Genomic DNA, 16260 nt, shown 5'->3' on the forward strand with positions numbered 1-16260 from the left:
GTGACGTAAGGGAGGCGGAAGTGGCGGGGGTTGCCGGGGTAACCAACGCCGGTGCGGCCTGCGGGGGGGCTGCGGCCTACGGCGGGCTGCGGCCATGGGCGAGCTGGGCCCGGACGATGGGGCCGGGAACACGTACAGCCTGCGGCCCGGCCTCCAGCGCCGGTGAGCCGGGGGGCGGGCTGGGGCCCAGGGGGCGGGCTGGGGCCCAGGGGGCGGGGGGGCCCTGGGGGCTCTGAGTCTGAGGAAGCAGCTCTGGGGATGTGGGGGCTGCGGTGGAACTGTCGGGGAGGGGGTCCCTGGGCATGGGGGGCTGGCGTGGAGCTATGGGTGCTGGGTGGGGGTGTTCGGAATGGGGGAGCTCCCAGGGTTTGGGGACTGGGGGAGGCACTGGGCTGCCAGACCAACTTTGACCAGTGGGGGACGCTGCTGGAGGGGCAGCCTCTGGTGGGGCTGGTTTCACACCTGTGTTTATGGGTGTTTGGCTTTTGGTAGGGCTGGTTAAGTATATCCATCTTAGCTGGGCTTTTCTTCCCCCATGGTTTTTCATTTGTCATTTTTCTTTAATGTGTGAAAGCTAAATTTTCCCAGGTGGTGTTATGTATGTTTCTACACATTGTGTGAACTTTCTGGGCCTTCTGTTGCTGTTTTTTTGTCCTGATAGATTTAAATCATCCACAGTGAAAGAATGCATTCATGCAATACTGAAAGAGAAGCTGGCCAATGTACAGTACATCCCAGAAGAAATGCCTCAGCTTACAAAGTCTTTATCAGAGACAATAAAAGACAGACTGAAAGGTAAGGAGGTTTGCTGGGGAAGTTGTTTCTTTTCTTACTGTGCCCTCTACCTTTGACAAAATCCCTCTTTCCTACTTTATTCTTGAAATCTATTTCTGCCCCATTGACTGACTCGAGTCTACCGTTATGAAACATTCTGGCCTATATACATACGTTACTTGCCTGCAGAACTAGAAACCTAATTCAAGCAGACAAGATTTGTTTTCATATATACTGCCTGGTGCGGAATGTCAGCCCTGGAGGGGCAGCAGGGGGAAAGTAGCTGCATTAGAGAAAGAAAGAAGAAGTGATGCTTCATTGCTTCTTGCTTCAATAAACAGAACCGTTCCTGCTTTTTTTTCTGCTACAAGTTATATCAGAGTTGGGTCAGTGTGGAATAGCAGGGAGATCGGAACAAGGCCCAGGGCGACCAGCAAAGTGGGAGAGAGTTAGGAGCACAGTCAGCCAAGGAGGGGTGTAACTACACTCTTACAGCACTGGAGAAAGGTCATGGAGGTGCTGCGCTGGATGCCCTCCAACATTTTTGAGTTCAAGAACTAAACTTTAGGCTCCAGCAGGTGTTCGCTGTGTTCGGTGCTGGAACAAGTACATAGATGTGTGTTTGCGCGGTCACTTTTTTTTTTTTGCCTTCTTTCTGGGGACGGGCTGGTGCTCTATCCGCTGGGCTGGCCTGACATGGTGACACAGACATACCGTCACCCTCAGCAGGAACCGTTGATTTATGCTTCTCCCAGAGTTACGCATCTGCCTTAAAACCAGCAGCAGCTGTAGTCCCAGCATGTGTTGATGCCGAGCTCATATGCACAGGGCTTGGCTTCAGTAATCTGTAAACACAGTTGCAGCAGCCTGAAGCGAGACTGGCCCTGTGTGGCCATTGTATCTGCTGGCATCTCTGATAAGCATTGACATGGTGCATGTTACCAGACCCAGCATGTTGTGTTCAATCCTTCAGTGGAAGCAGTGTGCCGGAGTCTTCCTGGGATGCTGCTTTATGGAAGGCAGGCATTAGCGTCTATATTTTATTTTAAATGTGCTTGCTCTGATTTGGCTTCTGGAACATTGCCATGGCCTGACTGGATCTGGCCTGCGCCCCAAAGGTATTTCTCTGCTATTGTAAAACAACTGCGTATCTTTGCAGACACATAACGGAGACCCACGTATGCTTTTATGTGGCCTTTTATTCCAGCTCAGAAGCAAAAGAAACACCTATGTGGCAGAAAAACCTCTGCAATACCCTTGCATCAGAACAGTTTTAAAATAAGCCAAATTTCTCAAATGGGATTTTGTCCACCAGCAGCCTTATTTACACTCTTTCCATGTGTTCAGGTCTTGAAAGTTGTCGAAGTAGAATGCTTGTGTATAGTGTGGCTGTTCAGGGTTGTCTCCTGCCTTACATGCATCTTTTGACAGATGCCAAATACCCTGTTCACCCTTTAACTCTAATAAGACCATGGAAACCTAGGAAAATGAAGCTGTGAGGTAGTCTGTCTGCTTTGCCAATTCCGTGGACTTGTACAGGACACTGCTTTCTAACCAGAAATCTTTAGCTTTTTGTGACCTGTTTTGGGTTAATATTTTAAACAAGTTGTTGCTCTCACTATTACCTTTTTCTTTCTCTCCAGAGGAGGGATTTGACAGGTACAAAATGGTGGTGCAAGTCGTCATTGGAGAGCAGAGAGGAGAAGGAGTGAAGTAAGTTTTGCATTTTCTAATTGTATTTCTGTAATTTTTGTTGGGTTTGGGTGTTTGGTTTTTTTTTTTCTTTGGAAGCTGCTTCCAACTTTCCTTAGTACAAGGAAATCATAAAGTGTAAAGCACTTTCTTTTCTCTTTAAGTGGCAAGTGAGGGCTTGGATTGTGGCTGATTTAATTACCTGGTGCTAATTGGCTGTATGGTGGTTCTTAGCAAGCTGAAATGCTGAAAAGCATTTGTGAGGAGTGTTGCAGAAAGGCATTTTACCTTGTATTCATGATGAACTAGAGCACACACCCAGTCCATTCTCAAGGCCCTTCTGGAGCACAAGCCATGGTAGTTCACTTCTGTCTAAAGTCAGGTTCCCATAAGTACTTCATTTGCATTTAATCCCCCCAGGTATGCATTTTTCAGAAGTTTAAACTTCTTTTATTCCCATGCAATACTGTCATGGGAATCAAGCCTTAGACGTGGTTGCTGAGCACTTGCAATCTAGCTCCAGATGCCTGCAGTCAGACAAAAGAATTCCTCTTGGCTAAGGTAGTGGGCTGTAGCTTTCCATTAATAGTGAGTAGGGAGAAGACAAAAGTGAACAACCCACAAGGTTTATGTGCTTTATCTGCTGGGCTTATCTTTGTTATTGTGGCTGGTACTCCAGCAGAAGATAAGTGCAGCAGAGCTGTAATCAGATCTGCTGCCTCCCTGTTCTGGAGGTCAGGCAGGAATATCTGTACCTGCTGTTCAGGCTTTTGTCAGGAATGTCTGTCTGCAGGCAGACTGCTCCAGAAGCACCGTACCAGGGTGAACAGTTCAATCAGGTGGTCTGATCTGAAATGGGAAGCTCAGCAACACAGACTGACAGGGCAATTGGGGAAATTCTCTGATTTGCAGTAGACAGGAGGCAAGACTGAAGCATGATCACTAATCCTCAATGCAAAATACTGAGTAACCAGGATATTCCAGAGGCAGAGTGGAATACTGGACTGAAAAAAAAGCAGAATGACCCTGAGGGCTAAGGTGATGGAAAAAAAAAAAGGATTAAGTTCAACAGTCTTAGAACACTAAGTCATACGTGTGGGGACTAGGAACAACACGCTGTGCTACAAGCAGGGATGCCATCAGCTGAGACTGACTGGGGCAGGCAGGGAGCTGGGCATTTGCAGCAGAGAAAGGAGAGTGTTAGTGACGTTAGACAAGGCAGTAGCGAGGTCTCATCTGTAATACCGTGTTACAGCCTGGTCGCTTGTCTTCAGGGTAAGGCTTGGACTGAAGCAGGTGTAGAAGGCCAGCAGGATGGTCAGGGAACAGAGAGTATAGATATGAATCATGGAATCATAGAATCATTTAGGTTGGAAAAAACCTGTAAGATCATCCAGTCCAACCATTAACCTAGCACTGCCAAGTCCAGCACTAAACCATGTTCCTAAGCCCCACATCTACACATCTTTTAAATACCTCCAGGGATGGTGACTCAGCCACTTCCCTGGGCAGCCTGTTCCAACACTTGACAACCCTTTCAGTGAAGAAATTTTTCCTGATACCCAATCTAAACCGCCCCTGGTGCAACTTGAGGACATTTCCTCTTGTCCTATCACTTGTTACTTGGGAGAAGAGACTGACACCCACCTCACTACAACTTCCCTTGAGGTAGTTGTAGAGAGTGATAAGGTCTCCCCTGCACCTTCTTTCCTCCAGGCTAAACACCCCAAGTTCCCTCAGCTGCTCTGCACAGGACTTGTCTTCTAGACCCTTCACCAGCTTCGTTGCTCTTCTTTGGACACACTCCAGCACCTCAGTGTCGTTCTTGTAGTGAGGGGCCCAAAACTGAACACAGTATTCAAGGTGTGGCTCACCAGTGCTGATACACTATTTCTGATACGAGTCAGGATGCTACTGGCCTTCTTGGCCACCTGGGCACACTGCCAGCTCATATTCAGCCAGCTGTCAACCAACACCCCCAGGTCCTTTTCTGCTGGGCAGCTTTCCAGCCACTCTGCCCCAAGCCTGTAGCGTTGCCTGGGGTTGTTGTGACCCAAGTGCAGGACCTGGCACTCAGCCTTGTTGAACCTCATACAGTTGGCCTCGGTCCGTCAATCCAGCCTGTCCGGATCCCTCTGTAGTGCCTTCCTGCCCTGAAGCAGATCAACGCTCCTGCCATGAAAGGACTAGAAGAGCTTAGCTCGTGGTGTAGTAACACGATGTCTGCCAAGGAATACGATAGGTCTCTATAAATAAATTGGGGGTACATACCACGAGGGTGCAGGAGGTGAAGGACAAGAGCAAATAAGCTAATTTAGCCACCAATACGCACAGGCCAGAAGTCAAATGTTCTTAAGCACCATAGCAATGAGGTTTCAAGCTCTGCTGCACAGTGGAGGTAGCAGGGTTGGTAGGTGATGAGGAGCTTGATCAACATACAGAGCAGGTTACGGCATGTGGAATTCTGCAATGGGGATCTAGGCTCAGGATTCAGGAGAATGCTCCCAGTTTCCTTTATCTGTAAAGGAAGCTCAGTTTGCTTTTCAAGGAAGGCATCTGTGATCACTTAGGTCCTTATATATGAACTCTGTGGGTAATGGCTGTTCTCTGTCTTCTTTGTCTAGTATGGCTGCACGATGTTTCTGGGATGCTGACACTGACAGCTATGCTCACGATGTGTACATGAATGTAAGTATCTGCTGCTTTACCCTGGGAAAGTGTAAAGCTACTTGCTTTTGTATGAGAGGCAGAGTGACCTTAAATGTGGAGTGGAGAAAAACCAACCACTAAGACTCTACTGAAACAGTATGATTTATGTCGTCATTCCCAAAACATTTGTAAAAAATAAGTAAAACTTATTTCCTGAGTAGGTCGTACAGTACTGTACAAAAGTTGTCATAGTCACCATTTTACAGGTGGGGAGAGGGAACACAAGAGATAAAGTCTTTTTTTATATGCTTTGCTGAACTGCTGCCATGGCGTATGGCTGAGCAAAAGTCAGGGTTTTCATGATTATTTTATTTTTATTTTATTTTAAACTCACGCCTAGACACCTGCAGGTGTCTGGATGGAGTAAACTGAAGCAATTTCTGGCATTCAGACACACTGCCCTGGGTTATACCACCAGTGAGGTGAATAAGAAACTAACTGAAAGACAGAAAATTGCAATATAAGGTTATGCTCTGGTCTAAATGTTCCCTTAGGTTAGCCTTTTCAGTTGGAGTAGCAAAGAGCTTGCCTTTACTAACATGGCGCCTTTCTCTGTTTTCCCCAGGACAGCCTGTTTTGTGTGGTAGCTGCGTTTGGCTGCTTCTACTATTGAGGATGGTAAACATTGCACAGAAGGTCAGAGGTGGGGGAGAATGCTTTAGGGTATTTCTTGTTAACATGCACAAAAGCATCATGTTCTTCCTTTAGTACCTAACAAAATAACAGCTCTACAAAGCATGTCCTACATCTGTTCTACACACTACGACATTCCTTCTTCCTTGTGGATTTTGATATAGCTTTAAGCACAGTATTATTACGTCCTTTATTTAAATTGCCCTTCGTTTTTATATAGCGTGTTGGCTTTGTCCTAAAAGTGTATTGCCAATAGCCTTTGTTTCTAAGGCAAACTCAACTTTCATCTTGAAAGGGTTTTGTTGCTTTTATTTTTGTTAATTTTCTGAAATGAATGAAATATTTATAAGAAATGTAACATAATAAATCTATGTATTTACTATTTTCTCTCCTGTGCATTGACCCTTGCCACTTCTGTTTGTCCTTTTCCTTCACTCTACAAGGTGCACTAGCCTGGATGGCTTGCCTGTGCTTCTCAGATGAGCATTTTCTGAGGATTCTTTGTAAATTAACCATTAAAGCTGGCCTCTTATTCTGGTTATCCAGATTTGTTCCTGTGACTCCCATAACAATTGGGCTGTGGATCCCAGCTGTGTCACACGAGATGGTATTAATGGATAGGAAGATGAGGTATTTAGGACATTAGGTCAGGCCAGCAGCCTGCACGCCCCACAACTGCCAAAACTCCTCCCTGCTGTAACTCCTCATTGGTTTGGTGCAATTTGGCACCCATGGACACTGTAATCACTGCTCATTGCCCTCGTCGGCAGATACTGCAGTGCTTTCTCTGTAATTGTTTTGGGATATGAGGGTGGATGTTTGGAGCCCAAATTTGTTACGGCTCCAGCCCCGGAAAGGAGCAGTAGAAAAGGCTGCTGTAGAAGGAGTGCTAAAGCCTCTCATATCCCCAAAAGTTAAGAGGACCAGGTTAGTTCCTGAGAGAGTGGGTGCCACCAGAGTGCATCTCAGATGCCAGTCGAGAGATGGGATGCGTTGCCCTGTGGCGATGCCTGTTCTCTCGGTGCTGACCAAGGAGCAAGCATAGCTGAACAATTTTAATGGCATGAATGGCTTTTCAAGTGCTGAAGCTGGGTGAGGTGAATCCTGAATCCCACCTTCACTGACTGTTAGAGCAGAACTCCTGTCCACACAGCTCTTGGAAGGCGGGGAAGTAACAAATTACAATGCATCTTCTAGAATCGCTCTTTTGGCTACAACCCTGGAGGCAGCACACTCCTGATTATGATGTTTGTTTGGAAGCGGCTTCCTCTGATTTTTCCTCTGATGGGAAATAGCGAGTGTCTTCCCTGGTTGCTTTGCTGGTACCTGTGGCTGTCGCTCGTGAAGGGAACTGCAGAGAGGATGCAATGGTGGTGTGCAGTTTGTGCGCAAGCCTGGGAGTGCAAGTTTTGGGAAACAGTGAAACATAAAGACATTTGCCAGGAGATGGTATGTGCCCTCAGACTTGTTTTGACACTTCTACCGAGTCACGGCGATAAATCACGGTTTTCCACCTTTCGCTTGCTCCGTTGTGGAGGTTTTTTAACAGCTGCTCTGCAAAGGCGTTGTACAAAGCAGGTCTGAGTCCGTGATAGTTCAGCTCCGGACACCCTTGGCGGTGGCCTGGGCTAGGTGCAGGGTGCTGTGCTTTCCCTGCGGGAAGACCAAGCAGCTGCCGGAGCGATTCAGGCCGGTATTCCTGCCTGGAGTTCCAGCGCGGGCGGGACGAGACCGGCCGTGAGGAGGGTGAAGGGCTGCCACGGAGCCACCGTGGCCCCGAGCTGCCAGCTCTGCTCTAGGGGTGCTTGGCTCCCTCCTTCCGTAACCCCCGGAATTTTCGCTGGGCAGAGGAAGGGCGGCGGGGCAGCGCTGTGGGCCGCAGCCGCAAACCTCCGCTGGGCCATTCCGCCGCTGCTGGGCCCCGGTCCGCGCGCGGAGCCCCGGGGCACCTGCGACCCTACGGGGCCGGGGTGGGGGCGGAGACGTTGCGAGCCGGAACGGAGGTTCCAGGCGCGGTTTCCCGGGGCGCGGCCGGTCCCTTCCTGCCGCCCCGGCCCGACACGCAGCGGCTCCGCCCGCCGCCCCGTTGGCGTTGGCGGGAGCGGGGCGGGGCCGGCGCCGGGAGCGGCTCCGGCAGCGGCGGCGGGGTCGGGCCAGACCGGGCCGGGCTGCGGAGGTGCGTGAGGCCGGCGGCGCGCTGGGGGGCGAGTCAGCGGGGAGCTGGGGGGCACCGGGGGGCTGGCACTGAGGGGGGCACTGGGGCGGTTGTAGGGTCTAGCACTGGGGCATGTGAGGCGGGCACTGGGGTGGCTGTGGGGGGTGACCCTGTGGGGAGGCGCTGGGGACAGGCATCCCCCTGGGGTGCTGTATGGGGAAGGGCACAGCCGTGGGGCCCCAGGGGTGCCCGGCACCGGGGCTGGGGGCAGGCGGGTGGGTTTCGTTGGAGGCACATGAGGGGCAGCTCACGCCATTGCTGCGGGGTGAGGCAGGGTCCCTGCCCAGGACCTCCCTCCCGCGGGGTGGCCGTGGCACAGGCATGGGGCAGCCCCGTCTGGGTGGGGCAGGGGGGCTCTGGGAGGCGCTGGCTGGTGGGACACGGGACGCTTGGCTTCAGGCAAGGGGGCAGTGTCTGCTGGGGGGGACATGGTGAGCTGCTTCCCCTTTGTGGGGGCTTGGGGAGGGGCTGGGGCTCGGGCACAATGCTCAGGGGATGGCAGGACCGGCTGCGGGCGGGGGACAGGCTGAGAGGAGACAGCAGCAGATGCTTTGGGAAACTTTTGGAGTACACCTCCAGGACTTGGAGCGTGGGGACTTTGGGGGACATCCCCCCACCTCGAGAACACAGCCAAGGCCTGGGGAGAGAGGAGGACCACGAGGAGGTGGCCCTGACTGTGGAGAAGGAAGGTGTGACCTAGCTGCTGCGCAGGCACACACCCTCTCTAACCCGCTTTTTGTGTCCACCAGAGTCCTGGCTGCGCTGATTAATGGTTGTGTAATTAGAGTTAAAGTCTGCAGGAATTCTGAGAGCTGCAACACTTCTCAGCAGCCCTTGCTCGCTGTGGAGGGAGGTGGAGGACGCTGCAGGTGGCCTTCCCTCCTCTGTCCCCACCCTGTGCTGTTGCAGCACAAGGTCCCCAGCCTGCAGCTGGCCGAGACTGGCGTGGTCAGAGGCAGGTACTGGTGGGGGTTCCATCTGCAGGACTCCAGGGGCTGAGGACAGCCACCGTATCTTCTTCTGAAATTCAGATGGCAAATATCTGTGCTTTATTTCCTGAAGAAATTTCCTGTATATACGGAATTATTAAAATTCATGACTTGGAAGTTTCTTGGTCCAAGATCTGGATTGTAATTCCCTTGAAATTACTGAAAGATGAGCCACAAACAATGATTGTTGAAGCAAGGATTTGGTATTGGTGTGTAAACCTACTAAAGGAGGTCGCCTCCTGAAGTCTCAAAAGGCTCTGTTGTTAAGCCCTAAAAACGAAACACGATGCAACACAGAAGTCAGGACAGAATGACCGCCCATCTTTGTACTTTACTGTCCCTGGGCAGGCTCCAAATCTTCTCTGATATTCTGCATAAACCCCACTCTTGCTGCTTTGCTAACTGCAGCAGAGACTTTGTCGCATGCCAGGACACTCAGTGCCTCGGGGTTATGGTGTACCCAGAAGGGCTGTGAATTCACAAAGGTCTTGCCAGCAGTTTCTCTTTTTTTTGTGTGTATTTGGTAGCAGCGCTGCCTAGGTGATCACACTGCAGTTTCAGTTGTGGTGGTGTTAGAATTATCTTAAGCCATTTGGGACCTTGTTGGTGAAAAGCAGCATCTTTTCGTTGTTTGCAGGACACTGGTACCAGATCTTCTGCATGCTCGAGCTCTGCTTGAGAAAATGTTATCAGCCTGCCTGTAGCAGTAGGGGAGGCAAGGCTTGGGGGTTTGTTTTAGCCAGTATAGCAAAGGTCTGGGTCTGGATGCCGTTGGACCACTGTGTGGCACTGACTGAACTGGAATCCCTTTGATACATTCATGTGGCTATTAATATGCTGCAGGATAGCTGCTTTTGCTCAATCGGAGTAGCTGAAGGAGTTTATGTTTTAAGTGTAGACAGGGCTCTGCCTGCCAGATCCTGCAGTAACCTTTGTGAGGGGCTTGAGGGCTTAGACTGTCTAGATAGAGCAGATGCTGACTGTGGGGAGAGCAGCCGTGCTGGGGAGAGTTGCAGTCTTCTCTGGAGGTGAGCAGGCTGGGTCATAGCCATTTGCGCTCAGTTTTCAAGCAGATGCTCTCAGTCTGGAGATGGGGGCAGAGCTGGGCCTGGCAAGCCTGGGAATGAAGTTGCCTTGGAGATTGGGCAAGGTTTTTAAGCATGGATTGGAAAGAGATCCTGATCTCTGCTGGTAATTATGTACTGGTTAACCCTCATCTTGTAAACAGGCTTTCATCAGTTTCTCCGGGAGTCTGTGATGAGTCTTCCATCATTAACCTCTTCCGAGTCTTTTTGTCTACAACAGATCTCTACAGGGATACACACCAGTAAGGTTAATTGTAAACTGGGTTGGAGGTGGGGGAGGACAGGGGGAAAAGGATTCTCTTCTCCCCATGATTGAGGAGGTCCTTTGGGTACTTTACAGCCTGGCAGGGGAATTATCTGAAGCGACAGGACTTCTTCCTTTTCTCTGAGGCTCTCGCTTACGTGCTGTCCATGTGTCAAGGCAATTCTCTGCAGACAGCTGGCAGAGTGCAAAGTTTAGTAGTATTTGCCTGCAGATGAGTCAGCAGAAGAGAAATGGCTTGCTCCTGTAAAGTGGAATGATCTTGTAGGCAAAGCAGCACATGACAGTCACATCTGACTGCCAACGCCTTCTAAGTTTAGAGGGATGATAGGGGAACCCGGGAGCAGGCAGTGCCACCCGGGGAGCTTGAGAGCTGTGGGTGTCAGAGGGGCCTCGCTGCTCCAGTGTGCCAGTCTTGCCCTGACTTGGATCTCGGGTGGCAAAGGCAGCAGCTTTGGGCTGGAGCATTTACTGAATTGTTGCAGTCAGCTCTTGTTTTGCACGCTCTTCGAGTTTAAGTAGCAGGATTTATGTTGCCTGGCACATAAATCTGCAAGTGAAAAGCAGTGGAAGTAGCAGAAGAAATCCTGCTACTGCATGTAGGTCTGCAGATTATAATACTCTTCAAGAAATTCCTTGGGACAGAAAACTCATAGAATACAGATGGGCCAGGTTCTCATGCCATCAGTGTGCTTAGGGTGCAGAAATATCTCATCTGCTTCTCTGGTGTCGTGTGAGGCAAGCATACCACTAAGGCTAAACAAAACATCGGTACTGTCCATGAAGATGCAGACAGTGAGATATAGCTTTGGCTAAGCAAGAAGATTTGTTGCACCTTTCTGACCTTCTCCATCTGCCAGTGGCGTTAACTTTGGTGTTGCGGTTAAATTCCACCTCGGATGATGGTGTAGTTAACTCACACTAAGGGAGAAGCTTTAAATTCCTTCCTTGCCTATATTTTTTTTAATTTGTGGTAATCAATGTTTGTCCTTCTTCCCTCTCAGAAGTGGCTGCGTTTCAGTGGGAAATGACTTGACCTTTGTAGTATTACTCTCAGCAAAGTGCTGGATGATTTCTGAAGGCTATTATTGCCACAGTTTAAAGAAAATTCCTATTTCTCCCTTCAACCACTTCTCCTCCTTCATTCAATATCTGCACTTCGGGACTGAGAGGAGTGATTCCCTGACATGGAGAGCAGCTCTTCTCCCGCCTGGCAGTTGGTCGCTCCTCGCAGAGCCCATGGGTGAGCCAGCTGGCAGGTGATGCAAGGTGCTTCTTTGATACAGGATGAGCACCAAAGAAATAAGTTTCAGAAGCAGAGCCCTAAGTATTTTGTCCAGAGAAGGGCAACGAAGCTGGTGAAGGGTCTGGAGCACATGTCGTACGAGGAGCGGCTGAGGGAACTGGGGTTGTTTAGTCTGGAGAAGAGGAGGCTGAGGGGAGAACTCATTGCCCTCTACAGCTACCTGAAAGGAGGTTGCGGAGGGCTGGGGATGAGTCTCTTTAACCAAGTAATAAGTGATAGGACAAGAGGTAATGGCCTCAAGTTGCGCCAGGGAAAGTTTAGACTGGATATTAGGAAGCATTTCTTTACAGAACGGGCTGTTAGGCATTGGAATGGGCTGCCCAGGGAGGTGGTGGAGTCCCCATCCCTGGAGGTGTTTAAGAGTCAGGTCGACTTAGCACTGAGGGATATGGTGTAGTTGGGAACTGTTAATGTTGGGTTGATGGTTGGACTGGATGATCTTCAAGGTCTTTTCCAACCTAGACAATTCTGTGATTCTGTGATTCTGTAAAGTGTCATGGAGACAGTGATCTGTCCATGGCTTTCCAGGGTGGGGCACGTCTTAACTTCGCTCCTAGTAAACAGTTTCTCATGTTTAGCACAGACTCAGTAATGCGGGAGGGTGATGCCTTAAACAAAATAGAACGATGTTAGTATTTTACAACAGGGGTCTGTCTTCTGGTTATGCCTGATTTTTATCTTGGAATTTTTCAGAATGAGCTTTGAGAGTTACCTATCTTCTCTTTCCCCTTCCCCATCTGCTGCAAATGTAATTAATTTTAGAACAGTCAGTGTTTTCTGCATTTGGGTAGGCAAAGCTGTGTCCTCGCATGTTAAGCTGAGCTACAGATGCTGAATCCCACTGTTAGTAATTGTTTGGAATGCTATTTTAGTCATTTGGGTCAAAATGAAACATTCTAAGATTAGTAGCTTTATCGCAGCAAGGTGTGGTTTGTTTTTAAAAGCAACATGTTCCCAGTTTTTAATGAAGACAAGTTTGGTGCTGGAAAGACTTCCCAGAAACACACTAGCCACAGGATAGAGGTTTTAAAGCTCTGAAGAGTGTTAAAATTATTGTTTAATATCTGCATTAATTGGAGTAATTAGCAGAGCTGTGTCACTCATGAGGTGCCCAGCCCAGCTATCCGGACACTGCAGAAGCTCCTTCAGCAACATCTAGCCTGTAAAATCAGAGCAGATGGAGCATATTTACGCCATCCTTGAAGTAGGTTTCTCCCTTGGTATGTCAGGTGGAGCTGCTGCTGGGTGGCTGGAGCTGTCTGACCACTGCTGCTTATTTAATGCAAATCCATTCACTTAAGCTATTGTTTGCCATCATTTGACTACATATACCCTGAGAAGTGGAAAAGTGAATTAGAGTGGAGGAAAGCGGATGGTTGGGTGTGGGAGCAGTTGGAAGAAGCTGTTGGGGGTTTCTCCTGGGCTCGGACAGTGCTGCATAAAGCATGGTGTTGTCCTGTACTGTAACCTGCAGTTCTTTGGCTGGCCTGAGCTCTGCACCCAGCAGCAAGATGCTGGTAATAACTCAGCAGAGAGTGTACTCGTGAGCAGAGAAGTCTGGTTGCTCTGATGGGCCAAGCTCGCATGGGAAGGAAGAGCTTCACCTGTTTGTGCGTGGAGGCTGCTATGTCCATACTTCAGCACCAGAGCCTCGGCCGGTGCTTTTTAACGTTTTCCTGGGCAGTGGTTCGGAATAACTGTGTTCAGAACATTAACAGACCTTTTCATTCTCTCTGAAATGAAGGAAAACAAGTGGTCAGAGACCGACAGGTGACTTGAAGCACAGTGAAATTATTTTGACCAAATAACAAGAAAACCTGCTGCTGTTTCCTCCCACTGTTTCTATGGATGCTGGGGTTACTGGAACCAGAGACAGAGGTCTGCTGCTTTTTGTGAACTGGATGGTTTCTGCTAGGACCATGGTGGTGAAGTAAACAACTGATACAGAGTGTGCTTGCAAGATGGCACCTTGCAAAACCTAAGACTTACTTGTGTCATACCCTGTGTTTTCAGAGAGTCACTCTAGAAGCTGCTGCATTTATAGCACAGATCTTGCCTGAAAGTTAAATGTTTACTTAAGTGTTTGAAGACTTGGAGCTCAGGGTTACAAACTCTTTTTGCCTGCAATTGCTCTTGCACACTCCTGTATGTTTGTCTGTTGTTAGAAAATAGTAAATTAATTACTGGAGTGGGGGAGACTCGGTAAACTTGACTCACAGGCATTGTGGAGTGAGTGCTGGATGGCTCATGCGGTTCTGAAATGTCCTTGTGGCTGCTCTTCACTGTCACTTTTGTCTTCTCCCCAATATTTTTTGGCTCCCCACTCACCTAAGATTCTCTTTTCCCATTCTTAGTGCATTGTGTTAGGTCTAGCAGACCAGCTTGGGATATTTATATGCATGTAGCCCAAAACCAGTTCAGCTATGTTTGGCCCTATCACTGTTCATAAGGTACCATCTCGTTGATGCTAGGTGGGGAGAGCGGTATGTTCATGTGTTACTAAACTGCGTTTGACTCCTTACTTTGGAACATTCCTTAACCTGGAATCATCTGTGCTTGAGTAAGTCCAGTCATTATGTCTGCTTCTTAACAGCGGTCTTTCACAAAGCCCACACTTCTTGGTTGCTGAACAGCAGAGCTTTGCCCGGTGGCCCTTACTGAGGACAGTCCCAGCTCATCCCAAGCAGGAGCACTCAGCAGAGACCCTCTGCTGAGGAGGGGGGTGGTGTTAGAGGGACATCGGCCCTTTCTCATACCTCTCACTTGCCCCACCTAATGTTTTCCAGCACACCCACTGTATGTGGGTGCGGAGACGTTTTAAATTCCACGCGGCTCTTATTAGGGTGTTGAGGCATGCACGTAGGCATCATTCCTGGGCGGAGAGGTCATGCTGCTCTCGGGAATGGCAGGTCAGAAGTGCCATTTGCTGCGCTGGAGAGCTGCACACTTGAAGTGAGCAAGAGAGAGAATGCTGCTCTTTAGTTACAAACTTTGCAAATCTAGCACCCATTTCTAACTCCTGTAGCAGCTGAAAAGTGAATGTTTGCTGCCATGCCCTTCTGTAAATCCCTAGTTTTGCTTCATCTGTGTGAATTGCTGGGCTTCCTAATGCTCCAGGGCCCTTTTGAGAAGGTACAATGACACCAGCTCAAAAGCACAGATAGCTTACTCCCAGATAGCTGTCACAGTTTCTGTCCCAAACTGGTTGTCTGTCTGTCTATTCATCACAGAAGCAGCTCAGCTGAACCACCACTAATTACAACCTGGTACATAAAGTGCCATAAGTAAGTGTGGCCTAATGTGGTGTCAGCATCTGCTTCACTGTCGGCTGAGTCACCACTGTGGTGGGGACAGGGGATGAAGGGGAGCATGGTGTCAGCCATCCCAAGGTGAGCTGTCCCCACTGGGGAGCTGCAGCTTGGTTTTACACAAACAGCAAAGCAAACAGCAAGCCAGCTAGTTATTTAAGTTATAACTGACCATGTGTTGCACCCCTTCCCTCATCCTTATCCTGCTTAAACCTGCTCCTTCCTCTCTTCAGGATTGTACAGAGATGCAGCACACCCACCAGCTGTCTTGGGAGTGGGGGACACAGAAGGGTAGAAGAGTGCTGACTGAATGTGGATGGGGCATGCCTTAATCCTTAGGTTGCTTTTCAGATGCTAAAATAGCGTAATTATCCTTGTAATGATTTATAACTTGCAACTCTTGTTCGAGTTTCTCTCCAGCCGGCTGACTGCTGCATGCTTCTCTCTGCAGAACAGCTCTGAGTTTCATTAAATGATTTAGTATTCCCACCAAGCACTGTTTGTCAAGCCTTGGCAGCTGATGCCAAATACAACTGGCTAAGCCCCTTGTTAGGTGGCTGTGTCTTTGCGCTGACCTTCTGTACACTGTGCCTGCTGTTGGCTGGTTCTGCTTTGGAAGAGCTGAGAAATATCCCCTTTTTTTTTTTCCCTCCCTCTCCATTTTCTTCCAGTTCTTATTGGACGTGCTTGGCAAGATGGAGCCACCGACGTCCTCCAGGCTGAATTCCCGAAAGAGAAGAAAAGATGGATCTGGCCCCAATGGGGCGACAGAGCTGGACGGAATCCCTCCAAAAATGTCCCGACGCTCACTAGTAAGTAAACAGAGATAGAAGCTTTAGGTGCCTGTGAGATTAGTACGTTGAGCCGTAACAGCAGAAAGATAAATGTGGATGTTTTTTCTGTGGACACAGAAAACAACTTGGGGATGGGGGGAAGAAGCAAATGGCGGTAGCTATCCTTGCAAAGCCAGTTTAAAATCTTCCTTTGTTCATTCTAATAACATACTTACAACATGGGCTTAAATTAGGTCTGAGGCAAACGTCGCTAAGCTGCTTTTGTGGTGTGTCCAGCTTGTTTCTAGTCACTTAAGCTGAACCCGAACAGGCATGCATATAGATATCCACGGAGAAGTAAGTGTTAATTTCTTAAGTGACCCAGCGGGAGGGAGGAGTAGTCCTAACAAACAAACAAACAACTCATGCACCTTGCAGAAAGCAGTCCCTTTCAAGTCAGGGGAACTGCAGGAGGGTCTGAAGTCTGTAAGCACCTGCAGAAGAATCCATGCTC

At 49.1% G+C, this 16260-nt stretch overlaps 2 protein-coding genes across 3 annotated transcripts in view; both read left to right on the forward strand.

Annotated features, from left to right (window-relative positions):
• Window positions 1-6349, forward strand: DYNLT2B (dynein light chain Tctex-type 2B). Its single transcript, XM_074834010.1, has 6 exons — window positions 1-162; window positions 662-795; window positions 2418-2487; window positions 5091-5154; window positions 5741-5811; window positions 6252-6349. Exons 1-5 carry the CDS (start codon window positions 95-97, stop codon window positions 5786-5788), a joined length of 384 nt encoding a protein of 127 aa, XP_074690111.1. The 5' UTR covers window positions 1-94; the 3' UTR covers window positions 5789-5811; window positions 6252-6349.
• The window catches only part of PCYT1A (phosphate cytidylyltransferase 1A, choline), a 25749-nt gene continuing 14579 nt past the window's right edge, over window positions 5091-16260 (forward strand). The window contains exons 1-3 of one of the 2 annotated variants that reach the window (XM_074834009.1): window positions 5091-5154; window positions 5741-5811; window positions 15645-15785. In XM_074834009.1, coding sequence (XP_074690110.1) covers window positions 5791-5811; window positions 15645-15785 — 162 coding nt within the window. In that variant the 5' untranslated portion in view covers window positions 5091-5154; window positions 5741-5790. Of the gene's footprint in view, window positions 5155-5740; window positions 5812-13409; window positions 13544-15644; window positions 15786-16260 lie in introns of those variants that run through there. The other variant, XM_074834008.1, reaches the window with a different exon arrangement.

This window comes from Strix aluco, chromosome 9 (assembly GCF_031877795.1).
Source record: "Strix aluco isolate bStrAlu1 chromosome 9, bStrAlu1.hap1, whole genome shotgun sequence".
In the NCBI taxonomy this organism is placed as follows: Eukaryota; Metazoa; Chordata; class Aves; order Strigiformes; family Strigidae; genus Strix; species Strix aluco.